The sequence below is a fragment of the Pongo abelii genome, chromosome 7, assembly GCF_028885655.2.
Source record: "Pongo abelii isolate AG06213 chromosome 7, NHGRI_mPonAbe1-v2.0_pri, whole genome shotgun sequence".
NCBI classification, from domain to species: domain Eukaryota; kingdom Metazoa; phylum Chordata; class Mammalia; order Primates; family Hominidae; genus Pongo; species Pongo abelii.
This window is the reverse complement of record NC_071992.2, coordinates 4,669,392-4,692,297: the sequence shown is the minus strand read 5'-3', so window position 1 is coordinate 4,692,297 and position 22,906 is coordinate 4,669,392. Positions and strand designations below refer to the sequence as shown.

Sequence of the window (22,906 nt, the reverse complement as noted above, 5' to 3'; positions counted from 1 at the left end):
ATCATCACAATCTTGTTCAATTAATATCAACTTATTTTCAATAACATAGAAAAGTTCTGCTCCTATATAGCTCTAGATTCCCACCCCAAGACTATGTTCACATGGGAACATATTATATCCTCATAAATTGTGTTACCATTAACACAGGTTTGTGGTGATTGTTTTATGTATTTGTCTTTTAAATCATATAGAGAAAAAAAGGAGTTAGAAACCGAAAGTATAATAATAGTGACTTTTATATTTACGTATATAATGACTTTGATTGGAGTTTTTAATTTTTTTAACGACATTGCATTACTTTCCAAAGTCTTTTTATTTCATTGTGGATACTATCCATTAGCATTCATTGTAGCATTTTGCTTTTAAAAATTTGTGAATATATTTATTTCTAGTTTATCAGTGTCTAATTTCTGAAGCATAGTTTGCTGAATCTAGAATAGTGAGTTTGATAGAATTTTGGTTTTTGTTTTTGCTTTTTTGCATCAGTACTTTAAAAATATTCCTCCATTTGCTTCTGGCCTCCAGGAATTTTTAATGAGAAATTTGCAGGTGCTCTTTCTAAGGATCTCTTGTGTATAATAAGTTACTTCTGTCTTGCCATCCTTAAAATTCAATCTTTGTTTTTGTCTTTCAAAATTTTATTAAAATATGTCCCAATATGAATATCTTTGAGTTTATCTTCCTACAGGTAACTGAGTTTCTTGAATGTGTTGATTTATTTTGATTAGTAAATTTTGGAAATTTTCAGTCATTTATTCAAATATTATTTCTGCTGCTTTCTCTTTCTCCTCCCCTTTTGGATTTTTTATTATGCATATATTGTTGTATTTCATGGTGCCCCACGTGTTTCTTAAGCTCTGTTTATTTTTTTCCCTTCTTTTTTCCTTCATACTGAATATTTTTCTTCATACTGGATATTTTCGATTTTCTTAATTTTAGGTTTGTTGATTCTTACTTCTACCTGCTTTAACCAACTTTTGAAACCTTCTAGTGAGTTTATAGCATCAGTTATTGTACTTTTTATCTACAGAATTTGTTTTTTTTCATAACATCTATATCTGTAGTGATATTTTCTGCTTGTTCAGATGTCATTCTCTTAGTTTCCTAGACCTTTTTGTCTATGGTTTCCTTTAGCTACTTGGGTGTATTTTAAACAGTAGGTTCAAGTCTTTTTCTACTAACTGAAATGTCTGTGCTTTTTCAGGGAGAGTTTTTTTTTTTCATTTCTTCTGTGAGTGGGTCATATTTTCTTTTTGTTAATGTTTTATAATTTTTTGAGAACTGGCCATGTTTACTATTATAATGTGGTAACTGTGGAAATTAATTTTATTTATTCTCTTCAGGAATTGTTTTATTGCTGTAGTTATTGAATTAAATACTTTTAAAAACAATTTTTATAAGGTTTATATTCTTTTCTATGTTTGTTTTTTGAAGGCTTTGTCCCTTTAACTAACGTTTAAACAGTGTTTTGACAGAGATTTCCTTGAATGTCAAGAGTGTGTGAGTGAGAGAGAGAGAGACAGAGAGGGAGGGGAATGGGCATGCATAAGAAAGAAAGGAAAAGAGAGGCAGAAAGGAAATACAGAACAAAAACGAAAATCCTCTCTCAGTCTGCCAGTTGACCCTTTGTGTGCTGGGCACTCCTTCAACTCCTCACCAGGCTTTTTACAACTCTGCCTTAGTTTTTACTTCTTGTTTGCCCTGAAACTACTGATCAACCAGGTGTGAAAGTTTGGGAAAAATGTGAGGTCTTTTCTGAGAGTGTATTCTGCCCTGGGCATATGTGTGAGTTTCTTAGTTTCCCACTATGCAGGGATGTTTTGGATGCTTTTATATCCCAGAGAAAATCTGTGCCCAGGTTTTCTTTGCAGCTTTGGGAACTGTGTTATTTGCCTCCATTGTGATGTTTTGCGTGTCCTGGTGGCTTTGCGTGCCCTACAGTGATTTTTGAGGAATGTCCACCTCTTCTGCCTCGAGTGAGTTCTGAATCAGGTGATGCAAAGACAAACACCTTTTGTCAGTGTTTCAGGCCACCCCCAGACGGATTAGGACAGATAAGCAAAAGTGTTTGTTCAGTGTATTCGATGATGATAGACTATCTCAGAGAACTTTGAAAGTAAAATTAGTCAGCACCTTTGTTGGTTTGAACTATAGTAAATTCAACTAATTTTCTATTCACAACAATCGTATTTGCAAGTTGAATGTGGCATCAAATTTGAACAAACCCGAAGTTATCAGAATCCCTGCAAGATGGATTTTTTTATGGAACGGTCCGTAAATGTTCTTATCAGCGAAGGTTGAGTGCTTTAAGCTTTATGTGGACAATATAATGATACATAACATTAGTCCTTCAAAGTGTCCCCACTTTACTGAGATTAAAATCTGAATATCATGGCAACTTTGCACAACCATGCCTGGTCTGACCATTGCCTCTCAGATGTCTTTTCCTCCTGCTTTTCTTCACTAAGCTCACTGGCTTTTCCTACTGCCCCCTGAAAGGCTGACTCCCACCCTAAGGCTTTTCCACGGCCATATTCCCTTCCTGGAATAGCCCTTCCTCAGTGTTCTTATGGGCCTGTCCCTCACTCCCTTTAATCCTTGCTTCAGGTCACCTCTCATTGACACATACAATACACTTTGCCCCCATAACACTAGCATTGTCTTTCCCATTACTGTGCCTTACATTTTCTTCTCTTCCATAACACTACTCGTCTCCCAACAGAGCATACAATTTATGTATTTAATAGGTTTATTTTTTATTGTCCAACCCTCTGCACTAACATGGAACTCCAGGGAGCACAGATCTGTGTCTTCTCTGAGCCTAACACAGTGGCCACACAGTTGACAGTCAATCAATTTTTGATGAATAATGAAATATGCTTTTCCTCTCTTTCTCAATAAGTGAATTAGCTGAATTCTAATCCACATTTTGTTGCTGGAGGTCTTTGAGTAATCGATTTCATATTATAGCAACGTAAATTATACTATTAGTATGAGTAGCTGTTGGGCATTTCTTATGAACATCATTTTTCTGGTTAACACCTCTTCGTGCCCTTACTTACCTTTTCCATGATATTCACTTTTCAACTAAATGATTAAGGTGATTACATGTTATGTTCTCCTATAGCAAGTATCATAAAGTTACTTACACAGAAGTTGTTTGAAAAACACAAGTAATTCAACTGTTTATTTCCTCTTAAAATGTCAGTGGAAGTAAATATTACAATTTGAGACCCTCTTAAATTCTGATCATCGTAGATTTTACTTTATTTTCAAAAAATAAGCCAGAATCCATGTCTGTAGCTTCACATTTCCATTGTATACCTAAAATTGTTTTTGTTTAACATTTACTTCCTATCACTTAGTTTTGTTTGGTCTCCTGGAGGCCACTTTCAAAGCTTCAGCAGGTCAATTGCAACCAGTGGCCATTCAGGAACTAGGATGAGCCAGGCAGCCAGGATGGCAGCATGGCAGTGACCCCGGGGGGAGGGTTCTATTCAATTAGAGTAACCAAGGTAAGATTTGCAGGTAGAAGGAAACGAAGTTCATGAAAAAGGTAATTATCTGTATTTAAGGAATAACGTTTTGGTAAAGTCAAAAGAATCAAAACTGTGCTAGTAAGACAAAGCCCTTGAAATTAGTAATATAAGTAAATTAATAGGTCTCCTTTGATGGACAAATGATTTATAAAGATTTAAGCTTTTTTTGGGGGGGGGTACATCTGTATCATGTGCTTGCTTGGCTTGATTTTCAAACAATAGTTAGTTATTTGTTGTCTTTTAAAAAGATGCTAACTTTTATTTTAGATTTGGGGGGTACGTGTGCAGGTTTGTTACGTGGGTATATTGTATAATGTTGAGGTTTGGGGTAGAATTCATTCTGTCACCGAGGTAGTGAGCTAGTACTCAATAGTTAGTTTTTCAACCCTTTGCCCCCTTCCAAATAAATCATTATTTGTTGTCTTTAAAATAGAGTTCCATTTTCACCAGTGAAAGATGACTTTCCAAAGTTGTCTGCCTGTGTACACAGAAGGGACCCAAAAAGTAAACTTTTCTTCTCTGTCTGAGTTATGAATGCATTGAGAAATAAGACACAGGTGTAAGACCACTGGAAACCAACCAACAAATCCAAAACTTATTACAATCTAAGCTGACTTCAACCATTTTAGTTGATATCTATAGCCATATAAACTTCCTAATATAAAACTCTGGATTAGACCAACATCCTTTCATTCCTCCCCCTCTAAACTCCACTGTGCCTCTCAGCAAAGGTAAGAACTATATGCATTGCCTGGTACTTCGCTTCCAGGGTGGAGAGAGAAAGGATTCATGCTCCAAGTTTCTACTTGCCTTTTCCAAACTCACCAAGCAAAGAATTTGCTCTACTTCCCCAGAATAGAGAGCATCAGAGGAGTGGAGACCCAACAGGGGAATTATACTGCTGGAGGAGTTACCTCCGCATAGAAAGCAAAACATCCCTGAACCATTTACATCCTTTCCATGTAAGTCTATAAGTCTATATTCATTTGAGATTTGCCTGAACTGCTGTTCAAATTGAATTCCTGAGAAATATTTTAGACATATTGAGATTCCTAGTTCCACACTAGTACAGAAGAGTAGGTCAAAGATAAGACAACAGAAAAGGCAATTGACAAATAGAAATTGCAGCAAATACATGGAGTATAACAATGGCCTTGGTTTGCACCTGGAAAGAAAAAATTTGCTGAGTCATTATGGGGCTTAGAGAAGTTATTATTTAACTTGGACAACTGAAGTCAGTTCAGGTTCACAACCAACCTTTATATTTGAATGAAACCTAATCATGAGTAAATGAAACCAATCCAATCCTAAAATATCCTATGTGATATTATACTTTGGTTAAAAAAAAAAAATGGCTACTGAGATATTTTGCATGAAACGTTACGAAAAACGCATGTCTTCTTCAGAATCCTAAAAGCATGGCACTTGATAAAGATCAGTTATTTGCAAATGCCTCCCTTCAAATTCAAAATAATATCTACTACACTTTGGAGTTTCAACCAAATGTGTTTGAACACAATTTTCCTCCAACATCTCCTTTTCTGCCATTTGTGTTATGCTTATTTTCAGCCTGGGGCAACTTAACTCCTGGGGATCACATTGAGATCAGGAACCCCCTGCAGTTGGCTCTGTCACTGAGTGGTTATCTGGGACTATTTTAATGCATGTCATAAATCACAAAACTTTCCATTTTGAAACAAATAGAAATGATATTGAGCATGGGTTGCTAAAACCTATTTTAGAAAGTCTGATGTCTGTAAGTCTTTGCTTCATTTGAAATGCAGCTTTTAGCCTGGAAAGGAAAATAACATGACGGACAAGCTACTCTTGCGAATTAAACAATTACCAGAATTTTTAGTAATAACAAAAACATGTTCCTACTGCAGCATGGAAAGATAGCCATGATCTACTTGAGTCTACTTAAACTTCTCATGTGGTTGTGCCTAGTGATTGTCACCTTAATTCAGTTACTTGGGAGTCTGTGGATCCAATCGCTCCTTTACAGGAGCCAGATTTGTATAGATGAAAAGTCATTTGCTTTAGCTCTAAAATTACCTCCTGCTGTGACGAGTCAGATCACTCAGCACTTAAGAGCCTACTTTGTAAACTTTTACTAAATGGGCTGAATCTGTGGCTGGGAAAGAGACAAGGAGCTCTGTCTCTCATAAACACATCCTCTAGACCAGGGGTCCCCAAGCCCTGGACTGCGGACCAGTACCGGTCTGTGGCCTGTTAGGAACCAGACCACACAGAAGGAGGTGAGCAAGTGCAGCTTTGCTTGTATTTACAGCCACTCCCTATCACTCACATTACCACCTGAACTCCACCCGTCCACATCAGCAGCAGCGCGTTGATTCTCACAGGAGCATGAACCCTATTGTGAACTGTGCACACAAGGGATCTAGTTTGTGCACTCTTTATGAGAATCTAATGCCCCAAAACCATCCCTACACCCTTCATGGAAAAATTGTCTTCCACAAAACCGCCCTGGTGCCAAAAACCCTGGAGACTTCTGCTCTAGACCTTGTCACTGCGCTTGGGATTGCCCTGATGGCTGAAGCTGTGGCGAATCTGTCTTTTTTGTTTTTTTTGAGACGGAGTCTCACCCTGTCACCAGGCTGGAGTGCAATGGCTTGATCTCGGCCCACTGCAACTTCCGCCTCCCGGGTTCAAGCGATTCTCCTGCCTCAACCTGCTGAGTAGCTGGGATCACAGGTGCAGCCACGACATGAGGCGAATCTGTCTCGGCAGGCTGGGCATAGTGGTTCTTTCTGGTAGGCTGCATGCACTGACCCTGCTTGTCTCTTTAAATGGAAATTCCCACTTCCTCCCAAAGCAGAATGAAACAGACAAAAAGTCAGAATGGAAGTCTCATATGTTTGTTTCAAAAGACCTTCACTAATGCTAATGTATTAGACTAACGAGAAATGTCAAATGTCTCTTCACAGTTCTTCCTGGTCTGGAAGTATAAATGAGACTGGATTTCTATTCCGACCTCATTTTCCCCAATCCCATCCTTTGATTTTTATGGTTCTTTTGAAGACTCCTATTTAATGCAATCCCTCAATGCTTTATAATTGGGAATCGAATTTATTGCTTCTTCCTCTGCCTCTCCTAATCTCCTTTATTATTAATTTAATTGGAAAACATTGTGTTAAAGATTTGACAATTCAAGTTCTTCCTGACTCAATCATGGCTCGTATGTATCTTAGAGGAAACTTGAGACTTAGAGATTTTTCTAATTGAGTCTCCTTTAATTATGATCTAGGGAGCTAGGCCCAGAGGATTGAGTTAAAGTTCTCACTATCAGGTCTCTAAATCATACTAGCACATGAAAGATAATCTAATGTCTCCCCGTAACTTGCAGGCCAGAGTTCTTTATAAGACACGAGTCCTTTAATTCCAATGAGCTCTCTGTTTGGTTCAGTAAATCAAATTGGGTCACCCCTAATAATCATATAGCTTGCCCATTAAATACAGATGGGGAGTAGGTATGTGTGTTTAAATCTAAAGACGTGTAAATTAGAGTGTCCTGTTGAAATAATAATGACAGAAGATCATCATATACCTGGCAGAAATTGAAACAGAATTTTCCCAGAAGATGTGTAAGAATCTTATGAGAATATTAACCATGTGGACCTCTTTTTACAGCTGGATATTAAGGAATAGTTTTGTTCTTAAGTAAAATAGTAAATTATGACTCTGATTAGAGAAACCAGTAAACTTTAATTTTTCTTCTGTGATCCACTTGTGTTTGTTCAATTCCTCCCCCCACCAGTATATGACTATAATCAAGCTACAGTGAAAAAAATTAGAAATGATGCCAGCTGAAGACCCGAGAAACAGCACAGCAGTGGAGGAATGTGCTGCTTGAGTCGATCTACTTGAATATTCAACGCTATTAAAGGTTGATTTTGTCAACACTTGTTTTTTCTGGAAATACCAAATCTTTAACATTTGATCATTAAACAAATGCTTTTTATTATTTATAAAACTGTCCTCTTGCTGTTTGCCAGGTATTCAATATTCTTAAGTTTATAGACATCTGATATTAGGGAATTTGGTACAATAATTTCATTTTTTTCTCAGTTGAAGCTATTGTACTCATTTTAGCCTCAGCTTTTTGCTGCCATTCACTTGGCATCATGTTATATTTCCTGAGACATCTGCACTAGATCTAAAAGTTTTGATCCTTTGTAAAGCTTTGATCAGTGAACATTGCAAATGGTCCCTTGTCTCTAAGTCCATATTTCTTCTTGTTATAAATATTTAACTTATGAGTACCAGCTTCTGGTTCATTTGTAATGGTTAAAGCAAGGCAAATAAGATTAGTATTATCCTGCCAAATAGATCAACACTTCTGTTCACATACTTTATCTAGGCAACAAGCTATTTTTCTCCTTTCTACTCCACAACCTTGGAAGCAAAACCTGGGTAAAATAAAGAAGAATAGAATCTAGATGAAACTGAATAACCATGCTTAAATAGGAAAAAAATATATTTTCTGCTCTCAAATCTCTAATTAGAAATCAGTAAAATAAAATCACACACAGAATCAACTACAAGCTGCATCTTTTCTTTTTAAACTCAAGGCCACAGACTTGAAAGTCTGTCACTTCCTTTTTGCCAAAATACTTTGTACAGCAAATCCGAATCCTCCATGGAATTTCAATATCATGCATTGTTTCTTCAGAAACATCACAAAACCAAGCTAAAATAAGAGGCAGAAGCCAGGGCTTTGATTTCTTGCCCACAGCTTAGGAGCAAGTTAAAAGTTGAAAGGCCATAAAAATGGATGTAGAAATTTAGCTGAAGATCAATCACAGTGGCAAATCCATTAAGGGAGCTGTTGTTTTCATTGATATTTTTATCAGTATTTAGTGTCTTCTACATATTCACACGTAAAGCTATCTCATCCCAGACATGAAAAATGCTAATATCAATCAAGTTCTCGATAATCTTATGTTCAAGGTAGCTGTGTCATCTGTGTGAATGACATTCTGTGAAGTGGTGCCCCCAGTCATACACCTGCAAATATTATTGAAATCCCGAACCTCTTTTATTTGTTAAAGGCATAACTCATATAGTAGTATCAGGTCAGAATAGTTACTTATGAAATGAAACTGTAAAGATAAACATCATTATTACTTTCTGAAATGCCCACACAAATAGAGACAGAGAAACAGAATGTAGCCTTCGGCTCAGATACACAAAAAAGATTTATTTCTTTTTCCAATTAACGTAGTTTCATGGCTTCTTATAAAGAGGAGTAGAAGAGTTCTTAAAATTCAAAAATTGGCCTTTGCTTTTGTAGTGGAATTTGTAGACACATTTTTTTTCAGAAAATGACAGAAAAAAATATATCATTTCTAAATTGTGTCAGGATAGCATGAGCACGGGGGTCAAAGTCCTACTAATGTGGGTTTACACCCCTCGTTTCTTTGCTTTGTATATGTGGTTTTGGAAAAAATCACTCAAATTCTTTAGTTTTTCTCATCAGTGAAATAGGAATGATAATGCCTATCTTTCAAGATCATTTGTGATGATTAAAATATGGAAACTATTTGCCTTATAATAGGTATTCTATCAATGTTCACAATCATTACTGTAGGTAGAAATAAGATCCCTTATCAGGTACAACAGTCACTCCAGCTCCTTTGCTTCCATAGACCAAATGTTTACTGTGCACTGGGCACTGTGCTTGGCACTTGGAATATAGCAGTCAGTAGATTATAATAAAGATATCTGCCTTCATGGCTGCCAGTCTAGAACATTACTATCTTATTGAGAAGATTAGATCATATAATGACAGGTGCATCAATGATGACTCACTTATTTCGAGCACCTTGGCAAATATACCAATTGAAGCCTACAAGAAGAGTTTCTCAGCCAAAGAGAATGTATAACTGCAGTGTAGATATGTTTATGGAAGGCACTACTCCAGGGCTCTAGGATACTAGACGCCAGTTCTAAGGAAGTGCTAGATTCATTGAAGACTGAAATTGATTTAGGTATATGCGGAAGCACACTCTTATCCCTTGTGACGTTGTTACTGTGGTGTGTGTGCATACCTCCTGACCAACTATGAACACACATTTACCAGACAACAGGTGGGGTGGCATCAGCTGGCATCTAATGTCTCAACTCCAACATAATGGAGTAGCCCTCATCCCCACAATTTCTCTTCCTAAATTCACAAAGACGCTGAGGAAAAGCACAATTGCAAATGTCAAAAATCCCCTAAAAGATGAAACATGGTTGTCTGTGAAATGAGCAATGTAAATGGTGATATGCATCATGATTTTATCCATGCAGCCACTGTGCAAAAAATCACATTTTCTTTGCAGATAGACACTAAACCCAAATATGAGTTATAACATCATTTCCCTAAGAGAGGGAGAAAGCAGGCATGTGTGTGTGTGTGTGTGTGTGTTAGCAAGTGTGCATGCATGCGTGGTGTGTATGTGAAGAAGATCTATTTCATGCCCTCGTGGTGTGAACTGAGCCCCAAGACTCATGGCTGAGGCACCATTAGGGGCCGCTTGGTGAATGACAATCCTGTAGATCATAGAGAATATGGATCCTGTCATTATCTCCGAAGTGACTCACAGGTAGGGAAGTAGGAACAAGATAAACAATAAACTAAAAGAAATTAACAAGAAAAAACAACCCCATCAAAAAGTGGGCAAAGGATATGAACAGACACTTCTCAAAAGAAGACATTTATGTGACCAACAAACATATAAAAGAAAGCTCAACATCACTGATAATCAGAGAAATGCAAATCAAAACCACAGTGAGATACCATCTCATGCCAGTCAGAATGGCGATTATGAAAAAGTAAGGAAACAGTAGATGCTTGTGAGGCTGTGGAGAAGTAGAAACACTTTTCCACTGTTGGTGGGAATGGAAATTAGTTCAACAACTGAGGAAGACAGCATGGTGATTCCTCAAGTATCTAGAACCAAAAATACCATTTGACCAGCAATCCCATTACTGGGTACATACCCAAAGGAATATAAATCGTTCTACTATAAAGACATATGCACATGTATGTTTACTGCAGTACTATTTTCAATGGCAAAGACTTGGAACCAACCCAAATACCCATCAGTGATAGACTGGAAAAAGAAAATCCAGTACATATACACCATAGAATACTATGCAGCCATAAAAAAGGAATGAGATCATGTCCTTTGCAGGGACATGGATGAAGCGGGAAGCTTCATCCTCAGCAAACCAACACAGGAACAGAAAACCAAACACCACATATTCTCACTTACAAGTGGGAGTTGAACAATGAGAACACATGGATACAGAGAGGGGAACAACACACACCAGGACCTGTTGGGGGGTGGGGGGTGAGGGGAGGGAACTTAGAGGACAGGTCAATAGGTACAGCTAACAACCATGGCACACGCGTACCTATGCAACAGACCACCGTGGCACACGCGTACCTATGCAACAGACCACCGTGGCACACGCGTACCTATGCAACAGACCACCGTGGCACACGCGTACCTATCTAACAGCACTGTGGCACACACGAATCTGTGTAACAAACCACCACGGACATGTATACCTATGTAACAAACCTGCAGTTTCTGCACATGTATCCTGGATTTTTTTTTAGAAGAAATTAAGAAACAGCAAACTGGCGCCAGAAACACTCTGGAAGTTACCTATGGCCCAGTGGCCTATTTGTCCAAAGAGGTGGATATGAACCCATTTGTGATTTTTATGCATTTAAATCTGGCTTGTTGGAGATCAGTTCCTTCATATTAAACTTATAAAACACCCCTTAAGAATCGACTTTGCTGCCATCTTGGCCTCACTTTGGATGGCCTAGAGGAGGGCCATGTCGGCACCTTGGCTGTTAATCTATGACTAGGTCCACATCCTGGGAGAGAGAAAATGTGTTGGACATTTATATCTCTTTTTAAAAATGTGTTTACTAATTTTGATGAGGTTAAAAAAATCTTCTCATAATTTGTCATGATTCAGGTCTCCATATCTGTATAATTTTCATAACAAAAAACCCTCATTATATTCTTCTTTACTGTCTGTCCTCTCAGAGAGCTTGTATTAGCTTCAAGCTTCAGGTATAATCATAGATCTAGGGGTTTCAGTATGACTGTTTAACATTTCAATTTCTCTTTGGAGGTAAACTCTACTAAGCATTAAAATAGAGCATGGTATTACAATTTTAAAATATGCCTTGTTGACCCAGAAATCATTCTTCATTGTTTAGGAAAGACAACTATGGCACTCATATATCTACACAGAAAGAATTTGTATATCCAAACACCCAGGAATCAGGCAACTGGTAGTTTTATACCTTTTTTAGTGAGTAATGCTGAATTGATCCTATAGTATCCCAATTAAGCTACATCAATTAACATCTCAGATTTTAAATGCACTACTTAGGGAAACATTTTACTACATTCATTCACTGCCACAGCCTTGAGACACTGGAGCTTGTGGCTTCTCCCGTATTACAGCAATAGTAATACATAGCATGATTTCAAACGTAAGGAACGACTCAATCCTACTGACCCAAGATGATGTGTCATCACCAGGAATTTCATTAAGAGATAAATAAATATCTGACATACAACTAATTATTAGTTCTAAGAAGAAAATAAATATAATAAAAAGATTAGTTCTACCATGTATAGAGGAAGAGAATTCTCTCCACTGGCAATGTGTGGTATGTTTCTATAAGAAAAGTAGCATTGACTTCAGAATAACTTGCATTATTGAAATATAAACTCCAAGTCTCTGAAGCGAAGACTCAGGTTTAGATTGTCACCTGTTTCAGGCAAAAAAATCACTTATTTCCAAAACATCAATGTGAGATCTGGGAATCATGAATAAAACAGCACTTGTTGTTGTTTTTTGATTTGATTGGCTTAGGATTATAACCGACTTTATCACTCAGAATCTCTAAAGCCGTGTTACATGGCCTTGAAATCCTCATATTTGAAGTACAATGTTGTGAGAGGAGGAGCACATGCAGACGTGGGGTGCCATGAAGGCTCCCCGTGAAAAACGATGTGTCCCAGAATCTAAAGGACAACAGGATAAAGGCAGGCACAGGGCAAATTCCACTCATCATCTTTCACGTAAAATTCTCTTGCAATTAGGAGGCCCTCTAGCTAAATATTCCTTTGTAAAAATGACAAAAATCATCTTTTCTCTTTCCTCTGTCTACCCCTGCTTCCTACTTTCAACATACCTTTTCGCCAGTCTACAATTACTTTGCAAAATGGGCAGCCTCCTCATCCCGCACCTGTGGAAACTGGGGCTCATATCCATGAGGCAACGTGTTCAATGCTTAATGCTCCATGCAGGAAATTAATCATATTTTAGATTTGTTTGATCTGAAGCCCAGTGCTTTGCTTGATTTTTTTTTTTTTTTTTGGCCCCTGCACTATGCCTTGCCATCTTGGCAATTTGTCTTTTCAGAGTGGGTAGACGTTGAATGACTTTATTACCATTAATGCAACAATTTCTCAGTAGGTGAAAACATTACATTGCTGGAGTTAACTAAAGTTGCCTCCTCTGGGGGCAATAACAAAGGGAACAACATTGACATCATATCCATGAGGTTCCAGTTCTGACTCATGGCAGCCTTGCCTTGCCCAGAATGATGAACCCTGTCTAGAAGGAAAAAGCAGAGATGCCAACGTCCATAGGAACAGCATGTAGGAGAAAAATTAGCTTCCCATAAAGCAGGGAATATTTAATCTAAGGAGCTTTTGACAATCAGGCTGCTGAACAGGATTGAGAGAATAGCAACTCTGCTTTTGGAATTAAAATATCATCTGCATCCTAATGTTTTAAGTAATCATTAACCAGAATATAGATTTATAGTTCTTTCAAGGACTGCTGCTTTCCCTGCTTCCCTATGAGTGTGCACATAGATTTAATTTGTCCCACCACCTCTATCTCCCACACATGCACTCAAACTCACCCACAGGCTTCAATAATTGAATGTCAAGTAGCAAACACTATTCTAGAAATGGGCATATAAACAAGCCAGTCATTATCTTCACTCTTGAAAGGTTTACATTTTAGTATAGAAACAGATCATAAATGAGTAAGCAAGTAAATAGGATATTTTCACAAAGTTATAAATGCTATAAGGGAATAAAATAGTGTAGGGGCGAGGCATGGTGGCTCACACCTGTAATTCCAGTACTTTGGGAGGCTGAGGCGAGCCCATCACCTGAGGTCAGAAGTTTGTGACAGCCTGGCCAACATGGTGAACAACCCTGTCTCTACTAAAAATACAAATATCAGTCAGGTGTGGTGGTGCACGCCTGTAATCCCAGCTACTCTGGAGGTTTAGGCCAGAGGATCGCTTGAACCTGGGAGGTGGAGGTTGCAGTGAGCTAACATAGCACCACTGTACTCTAGCCTGGTGAGAGAGAGACTCTGTTTCAAAAAAAATAGAGCAAAGCGTAGTATGTAATGTTGGAAGAATGTTGCTGATTGAGGTATGAGTGTCTGGAAAGAGTATACTGTATTGAGACCTGCATGAGGTCTCGAAAGAGTATACTGTATTGAGACCTGCATGAGGTCTCAATGAAAAAATCTGGGCAAAGCTCATTTCAGGTAGCTGGACCCACATGTGCAAAGGGCCTGGGGTGGGAATAAGCGTGGTGTGTTCAAGGAAGGGAAAGAAGTGACACTCACCAGTGAAAACCTCCCTTTTCCTTTTGGAGCGATACAAACCGGGTACTCCTGGTTCATTTTCGGTGTAAGAGCTCCCTTCAAAGTCTTGCTCATGGGCAAAGATTCCACAGTGAGAAACTGATTCCTTGGCTCTCTTTCAGGCAAGCTGCCTCTGGCTTTTTTACTTTTCTTCTTTGCTCATGGAGTGAGTAATCTCCCATAAGTGTTTGGGATTAAAACCCAACCAAGTACCCTAAGGCGCTGAGCGAGAGTGGCTGATGTCAGTCCCTCCGGGTGCTCTGAGAATCATCACGCTTTCAAAGCTTCCTGCAGGGCATGGTGTTCCTGCAAAATGCCTGAAGACTTTAATTTTGAAAACCCTCAATTGAAGCCCCCGGAAGGGCACTTTAAATCATGGTCCTTCCACAATTAATTATTTTCCCCATAATGCAGACCCTGGAATAACCCATGAAACTGTAGAAGATAATGCAGAATTTAATGCATAATTGATTTGTTTACCGTTTCAAACAGTGCTTATCTGATCAGGGAAACTTCACTTCCTTCATTGAAATCTGAGGCCTCTCACTATTTCAAATTCCAGAGGCACTTAGAAGTCTGTCATACTCCTTAGCTCTTAAAGAAAAAAATTCATTGACGATCACAATGGACCATTTTATTTTATTTTTTCTTTATTTTATGTTTTCTACTTGAGAGTTGCTTGATAGCTACGTCCAGTAGGAGTAAGGCAATGTTTAGTCTTGCAGAAAAGCCAACAGGTGTACAATATAATTTGACCACAAAAATGTCAAAAATGAAAGATGCTTTGGAGGTCAAAAATCTGCCTGTCAGAAAGTAATCAAATTCTCATTTACACAGTAATTTATATAGACATGAAAACCATAAATTGTCATTTTCACAAAATGGATATAGTAAAAGGATCGACACTGCCACTGAGTGTAATAAATATGTAAGGTTTATTTTTCCACCAATGATGTTGTTTTAAAAATGAGCCAGTGTGGTGATCTGGGCTTGTTGCAAACGGGATAAAAACCACAAAGGCTGTTTTTCATATTTATCTCCAATGAGACATACTGTTCAGATGATAATATACCTTCTGCCCGGACTCTATTTACACACAAATCTATATACTCTTTCAAATGATACCAGGCCCCAGAGTTGGAGACAATTATACATTCCCAAGTCTTTTCATCTCCAGACTGTTCCTCCGCAGCCCTGTCTATCATTTCTCAAATGACTCGTTTCCTCGTTTGTAGAATTTGCTACAGTGTATCATTTCCCTGCATGGTTGTCTCCACATACAGAACAGTATAGTCCACATCTTTCTAAGTCCCTAAACCCAATTACATGTCAAAATATCTCTGATGGCCAAACATTTGCTCTCAGAGGTTTTGAATAGCAACACCATTCCCTCATCATAAAGCATTATCCAAGTATTTATTTTCACAGCTAGCAAAGCAAAGGCTAAGCCACACCCCACTTCAAAGGCTGTGCACGAATTAAGTGAGGTAGTACAACATATTTGGCACACCAGTTTTTAAATATTATGTCCACCTCTACTACTTTCTGAGAATGCCCACCCAGCCCAGAATTGAGAGAAACAGCACAGTTTCATCCAGGTGTAGAATCTAGGAAGGTGTTTGTTTATGATACCTTCACTCCTCAAATGCTCACAGTGAATCAGTTTGGATCACAGATGAATCATCTCAGCTGCTACCTTCTAGGAAAAGTATGTGCCATTGCTGTACAGCAGCACAAATTACAGAGCAAGAGCCCGGGAGAGGAGCCAACCGACTGTGGGGGGTGTTCGGAGTGGAGGGGTTAGTTCATCTCAGAAATGATGAGGGCACGGGGCCATTTTCTAAGCTGGGTGTTTCTGAGACAGGCTTTCAAAGTAGAAAATTGTCACAGGACACAGTGAGCCCTGCCTTTACTGGAATGTGTTTTCTGGCTTCCAAGAGGGGCACTGCTGTATAACCAACCATCAGCTCCATGGCTCAACGGGGCCCAGGGCAAGTCGTCCTGTAGGCTCCTTGCCGAGCAGTTGCCCATCTTGCAGACCTGGACCTTCACGGGACAGAGAGTAGCACCTACAGGCTGACAAGGTCCCCTTCAAAGCAAGACACTTCCTAGGTCAGTTCTTGCTGGTTCCTGCAGGACTGGCAAGTATTTAATCCAAATCCAAATTGTTCACATCTTGCATGCCAGGTAGTATGGCAACATTAAGTGTAGATCAGAAACGTGTTCAGCAAAATGTTAGCAATAATTATCTTTGGTAATCAGACAATGAGTGATGTTTATGTCTCTAAATGCTACTTAATACTTTCACTTTTTTTTCTTTCAGTGGACATTGATTCGTTTTAAAGAAGGGCAGAAGTTAGAGTCTCTACATATCTAGATTTTCCAAATGTCTGTATTTACTCACCATTTTATTTTGTAATCTAAGGTATTTATTGTGACATACACTATGATTTGATCACCATACTTGAGGTCTGTAATGTACTGGGTTGTCTGCTGTGTTTGTTCGTGGAGATGTAACTCGGTTTGTTGGGACGGCTCTAGACTTTGGTGTCAGAAGACCTTGATTCATTCCCGGAAGACTTTGGACAACTTACTTCATTTTCACTTGTTCTTCCATCCTTGTAAAATCATGATGTGTGGCTATTTCGATGGTCAACAAAGATTATATGTGAAAATGTAGTTTGAAAACAGAACCTCAGTCCAACAGTATAAGACAGAATTTAAAAATGACTGAAGTTAACTCTGTGTATGTAAGGTCGTGGTATTAAGGACCTATCTAAGGAGTAGATATCTGCAAAAAAATTAACTCTGTGATTCTTCTATATCTAACATTCTGCTGATTACTTTAGATAGGAGCCAGATGTTTTGTATGTTATTATTTCAGTGCCAGATGATTTAGATTTCAGTTGCTTAAAATTATGGCATGTGTTCAGGTTTTCTCTTGGAAGTTTGTTTGAATTATAGCGGCAAAAACATCTGTATGCACAATGTTGCATGTATGTTTCTCTGTGATGTGTATTTTGGTATCCATGCAATTGCAGATGTGTATTTTGGTATATGTGTAATTGCATGTGTACAAAAATATACATCCCAGAGTGTGTTCATATATATATATGAAATTGAAATCAAAATTGAAATTGAAATCAAACTTCAGTATCACTGGGAAAAATATACACACACACATATACTTCTTTTACCGTTGATATTGCCATTGATATTGATATTTTATTTCAAAGTGACTTCCAGTATCAGTTTATGGAGGAAGAAGACCATTCGACTTTTTTTTTTAAGCAATAATTAAGGTTTCAATCCCTGTAAAATAACAACTGAATTTTAACTAAAACATTACTATTATCACAGAAACTTCAGATTATTTTATTGCCCTGAAGAAATACAAATTACAAAGGTACTTACAAGGGATTCACGTTAAACAACATGTTGAAATATGATTGTTTGTAGCATTTAAAAGTTTGTCCATTAAAAATATTCAATTAAAATAATCCACTTGTTTGAAGCTGTACTTAAGAACAGCATTTACATCAAGCTTAGATGTACATCGTTTAAAAAGAAAACATGTATAGAATATTTGTGCATACTCTATAGTAGGTAAGGACCCATTAGAGTATAAGATCCAAGAGAAAAGAGGGGTACCATATTAGCTTTAAATCTAGATTCTATATCTTTGTGGGTTTTATGGTTTTCTATTCTGTTCCACTTGCTATTTAGGCTTACACCAATCAAACACTGCTTTAATTACTGTGGCTTTATAATAAGATGCAGTATTAAGTTGCAGACCAAATACATCCGATTCTATCTTAGGCATAGATACTTTAAAAACTTCTTGGTTGTTTACATTGGACAGCCAAGGATGATACTCACTGTGCCGAGAACTTATGAGCAGTTCCCAAAATTTCTAACCGGGGCTATGGAATGTCAATGAATGGATTAAATGTGACTCATTCAGCAACATGCACTGTACTGATTGGTACCCTAAATGCAGCCTAAATGTTATTCCTTGAGGAAATCTTAATATCTGTTAATCTGATTCAACCTGATGGGTCTATAATAGTAACTACTTTCCAGTTGACGTTTTTCTGTTGAACTAATTTTTCTTTTTTCCAATTTATAATCAAGTCTTCACTTTTTTTGGTTTACTATTAGGCAAGAATTACTCATAAAGCAGAAAAGCCATTTTCTTTAAAGACCTTTCAAAACCCCACAGCTTTAATATTTACTTGTTACAGTGTTATTGTTAGACTTAAATTTAGTGGAAAATGGGCTTCTTATTAGTTCTCTGGTTTTAAACTCATAAATCCCTTTCATTAAATCTTTTTATTAAGATTTACCCAACTCCCACAAGCATTTGATAATATTACTGTGAACGATTTGAGCTCACTGAGGTCTACTGTTGTAAAATACTTTTTAATTATAAAATGCAGCTGAAAATAATTTTCTGTTTGTACTTTAACAATAAAAGCTGAGACAATACTTGTATTCAAGTACTTACACTACATGCCACAATCTGAGTACACCCAGGTCCCTTCAAAACTTTCTCAATATTTTTAGTGTCAAAACATTTAAATACATTTAAAGCACATTAGTGGGAAACGGGCATATTAAGAAGGTAAAAAACATAGACAGTTTTTGTGAACTGCTTAACAACTAACCTCAGACAAACGAAATGTTGGAAGGGTTTGAGAGGGTTAACCTGTTCCCTTACAGGATAGTAATATTTACAGGGTACATGAGCAGAGTGTGTTTATGAGAGCACACTTCCAACGATCTGTCTACCCGTTCTCAGCTTTGGGTCCTCTTGCTTCAGTTGGATTGGCCCAGGCATGGCCATCACAGGCAGACTGTTACAGGTGACTGAACAGACCAAAAAAAAAAAAAAAAAAAAACCAACCACAGGGACCAAATCAGCATGGCGCGGAAAGCTTGTATGTGGGAAGCAACATGGGAAGGGGAAGGGCTGAAACAGGCAAGTAGGGAATCACCGTGCAAAGCAGGTGGATGAAAAGCAGGAGTAGCGGAAATGAAATATATCGGTGAGGTTGAGGAGGCAGGCATTTCGGTTTGTCTAGTGGTAAAAACAAAATAGGTGGGTCAGGTGTGCAGCTGTTATTAATCTCCCAGAGCTGTTCTTTCAGCGCTTGGTTCTTGCAGGAAGCCTGGGGCCTGCAATTTACTCAAGGGTTCGGTTCTTTGGAACTACTCCAGAAGTCTGGGAATCATCTGAGAAGTGCTTTGATAGAATCAATAACACAAAATCTTCGGAGGCAGAGGCAGAGTGAAATCAGTTCCTCAGACACTGCTCAGTGGCTTGAAGGTGGCTTTGTGGCACTCAATTGCCCTTCAGCCCTCATCATTTCCCATTGTCATGTCAATCCTAAACCCTCAGGGTAATCCCAATTCCACCTGCCAAAGGGACGTTCTTAAGGGAGGGCTGAGTAAAACGTGGGATGTCCTGCATTCCTGCTTAGGGACTAAGCTAAATCACTTACTGCTTACTTACTGCTCATTGGAACTCTGAGCCTTTTCTTTAATTGGTCTTTTCATTTTGTGGTGCACTTTCCTTTCTCCTCCACCTCTTAAGTCCTGCCTGTGTGAACGGGTAGACATCAATAGTGAGGATGTTGTTACAGTCCTCATTTTGCTGAGCTGCTCTTTCATTTGAGCGTCATTTAATTTACCTTGTTTTATGCCTTTTATTTTCAACTTGATAAGCTTCCTTTGTGCATGTGTTATTCTTCTGCCCAGCAAGACATTTGCCAGCACAGGCACAGATCAATCACTGGCGTATTGACCATGTTTTTTTCTAACTATTCTTATTACCACATATTGCAGTTATGTGGCTATGTGAACAGGTGTGTATGTATATAGTTTTATAATGTTTATTTTTCTGTAGCTTAGTTTCCACCAACAAAGAATTTAGGGTGGAGTGTTTTAAGCATGATACTATGTAGATAGTTGGCACCAAATTTGTTCCCCCATGAATTGAAATTTGATATTGATGAGGCTGTATTTAAAAATGACAGGAAAAAGAATTTCCCTAAACTTCTAATATGAGTTACAAAATGTTGCATATTTTCTTTCCTTTTAATTTGTTGTTGCTCTCTATCTTTCAGCACTGCAGAACACTTTATTTGTCCTTCAATATTTGTGCAAGAATTATAAAATGTTATAAAAATTGGCTAAAGTGTTTAGAAATTTTTTAAATCACAGATTAAAGATGGCCAGAATAATATGCTTTTTTGTGTGTGTTTTCTCTTCCAGGTCAGAACTGTGGAGGCTTAGTCCAGGGTCCCAATGGCACTATTGAGAGCCCAGGGTTTCCTCACGGGTATCCAAACTATGCCAACTGCACCTGGATCATCATCACGGGCGAGCGCAATAGGATACAGTTGTCCTTCCATACCTTTGCTCTTGAAGAAGATTTTGATATTTTATCGGTTTACGATGGACAGCCTCAACAAGGGAATTTAAAAGTGAGGTAAGGTATCAACTTTTTATATTACAGTTTAGTTAGCACTGTTTGAATATGCAGATTCTGAAATCTAGTTGGAATATTTAAATTTTATTATTGTGTCCGGAGTTGGTTCCTTCCGGTGGGTTCGTGGCCTCGCTGACTTCAAGAATGAAGCCACAGACCTATGGGGTGAGTTTTCCAGCTCTTAAAGATGGCAAGGAAACAAACAGTTAGCGGTAGCAAGGTTTATTGCCAAGAGCGAAAGAACAAAGTTTCCACAGCACGGAAGAGAAGCCCAGCCTCGTTGGGCTGCTTTTATGCCCTTATTTGTCCCCTCCCATGTTCCATTTCTGTCCTATCAGAATGCCCTTTTTTCAATCCTCCCTGTGATTGGCTACTTTTAGGATCCTGCTGATTGGTGTGTTTTATAGAGCACTGATTGGTGCATTTTACAGAGCGCTGATTTGTGTGTTTTACAGAGTGCTGATTGGTGCATTTTACAATCCTCTTGTAAGACAGAAAAGTTCTCCAAGTCCCCACTCAATGCAGGAAGTCCAGCTGGCTTCACCTCTCATTATCAGAAAATAAAAATACAGTTACTATACAGAAAACTTGAAGACTATCAACTTGTGGCAAATTGTGCATACTTTTTCTGTACTTAAAAATTTAAATTTTTATTGAAAGTTATCACTGACTTTGTTTATAGATATCATATTGTTCAAGATCTGTGAAACAGAGTTGTCAAGGTAATTTAAATAAAATTATAATACACCATTGTTTTTAAGCAACTGTGAGTTTGAGAGAAAAAGAATAAAGATAAATTCTTGAGTACAATTCAGCTAATCAGAACAAAATGAACCCTTATGTTGTCAGAGAATATATTTAGTGAAAGGAACATAGGAGGTGGGTGAGGTAAGAACATTCAGGACTATTGCATTCTTTGGAGAATTTATGGTTTAGACAATAATGGTACAATCTATTCATAATTGGTTTTCTCTTTTGATCTATAGTTTTTACAATGAAGAAAGCAAAACATTTCCTGGGATGATTTTAAATTATATTTTTTCAATTGTCAAAAAGAAAAAATTATACCTGTACAACTATATCTACTTTTTGTTTTCAATTTGGCAAAGGAAGAAGGAATATCCCTTCCAAAGAAATCACATTTTCTTAACAAAACTGATGAACTTATATAGATTACTGATGTTAATGCCAACAGTAATACACACAAAAATCATATGCTTCATTTATTATTTTATGAGATGAGAAAAAATCTCTACACAAAACACAATTTTATGTGTACATCTAGTTTATAATATGTCAATATATAGTACATAACTAATATGTTAAATATGAAATATATTCATTAATATATTTTCAAATATATTTTATTTGCATTTTTTCACCCATTTTCCAATACCTAGTTTTTTTCTGAGTCATCTACAATGTCTATTGTCTGTTTTTAGAAACATGTTTACCTTTCATACATTGTAGAATGGCCGTCTCTTTTCTGAACCAGTTAGGTAAGCTTTCCTCTCTCCTTTTATTACATTTATGGTCTTACATGTGAGTATTTGAACAAAGTATCTACATATACAATACTTGCTAATTTGATGTAGGCTTTCTCAAATAATTTATGCTCTTTAAAAGTTAGTTACTTTTTTAATTCTCAATTATTGATGCTACTAGGGTATAGTAGTATGTTGTAATTGTAATAAAAACTGCAGAGTTATAGAGAAAAGAATTAGACAATCCATTTTATTCAAATGCCAATGTGTGTGACCCTACGTTAAAATTATGACTTTACCTTCCGTTAAAAAATGCTTGTTAAAAATATGCACTCTTAAAAATATTTCCATTTTCTTTCTCTCAATATTTTTATTTACTCTAGTTCTTTCATATGTAGAAAACCTGTCGTAATATTAATTTGACTGACAGGTATGTCTTTCAATAATGTATTATCTCTTGTGGTCTTATGGTACTATTATGATCATTTTATGTTAATAAATATAAAACAACATTCCTACCATCTTCAGTATTATAATAGGATCAACAGTGGAAATATTAAGTTAGAACAATTAGAAACATATTTCATTTTGGAGCTTCAGTGAACAGTAAATAAATTGATATCTGTGCCTCAGAGAGCTTTATTGTGAGTTATATGTACAACACAATGTTT

The 22,906-nt window shown here is 37.4% G+C and overlaps 1 protein-coding gene across 1 annotated transcript in view; it reads left to right on the top strand.

Annotated features, from left to right (window-relative positions):
- The window catches only part of CSMD1 (CUB and Sushi multiple domains 1), a 2,063,616-nt gene that overhangs the window by 332,642 nt on the left and 1,708,068 nt on the right, over positions 1-22,906 (top strand). Inside the window, exon 2 of the mRNA XM_024251429.3 lies at positions 20,535-20,751. Within this exon, the coding sequence (XP_024107197.3) occupies positions 20,535-20,751 (217 nt within the window). The remainder of the gene's footprint in view (positions 1-20,534; positions 20,752-22,906) is intronic.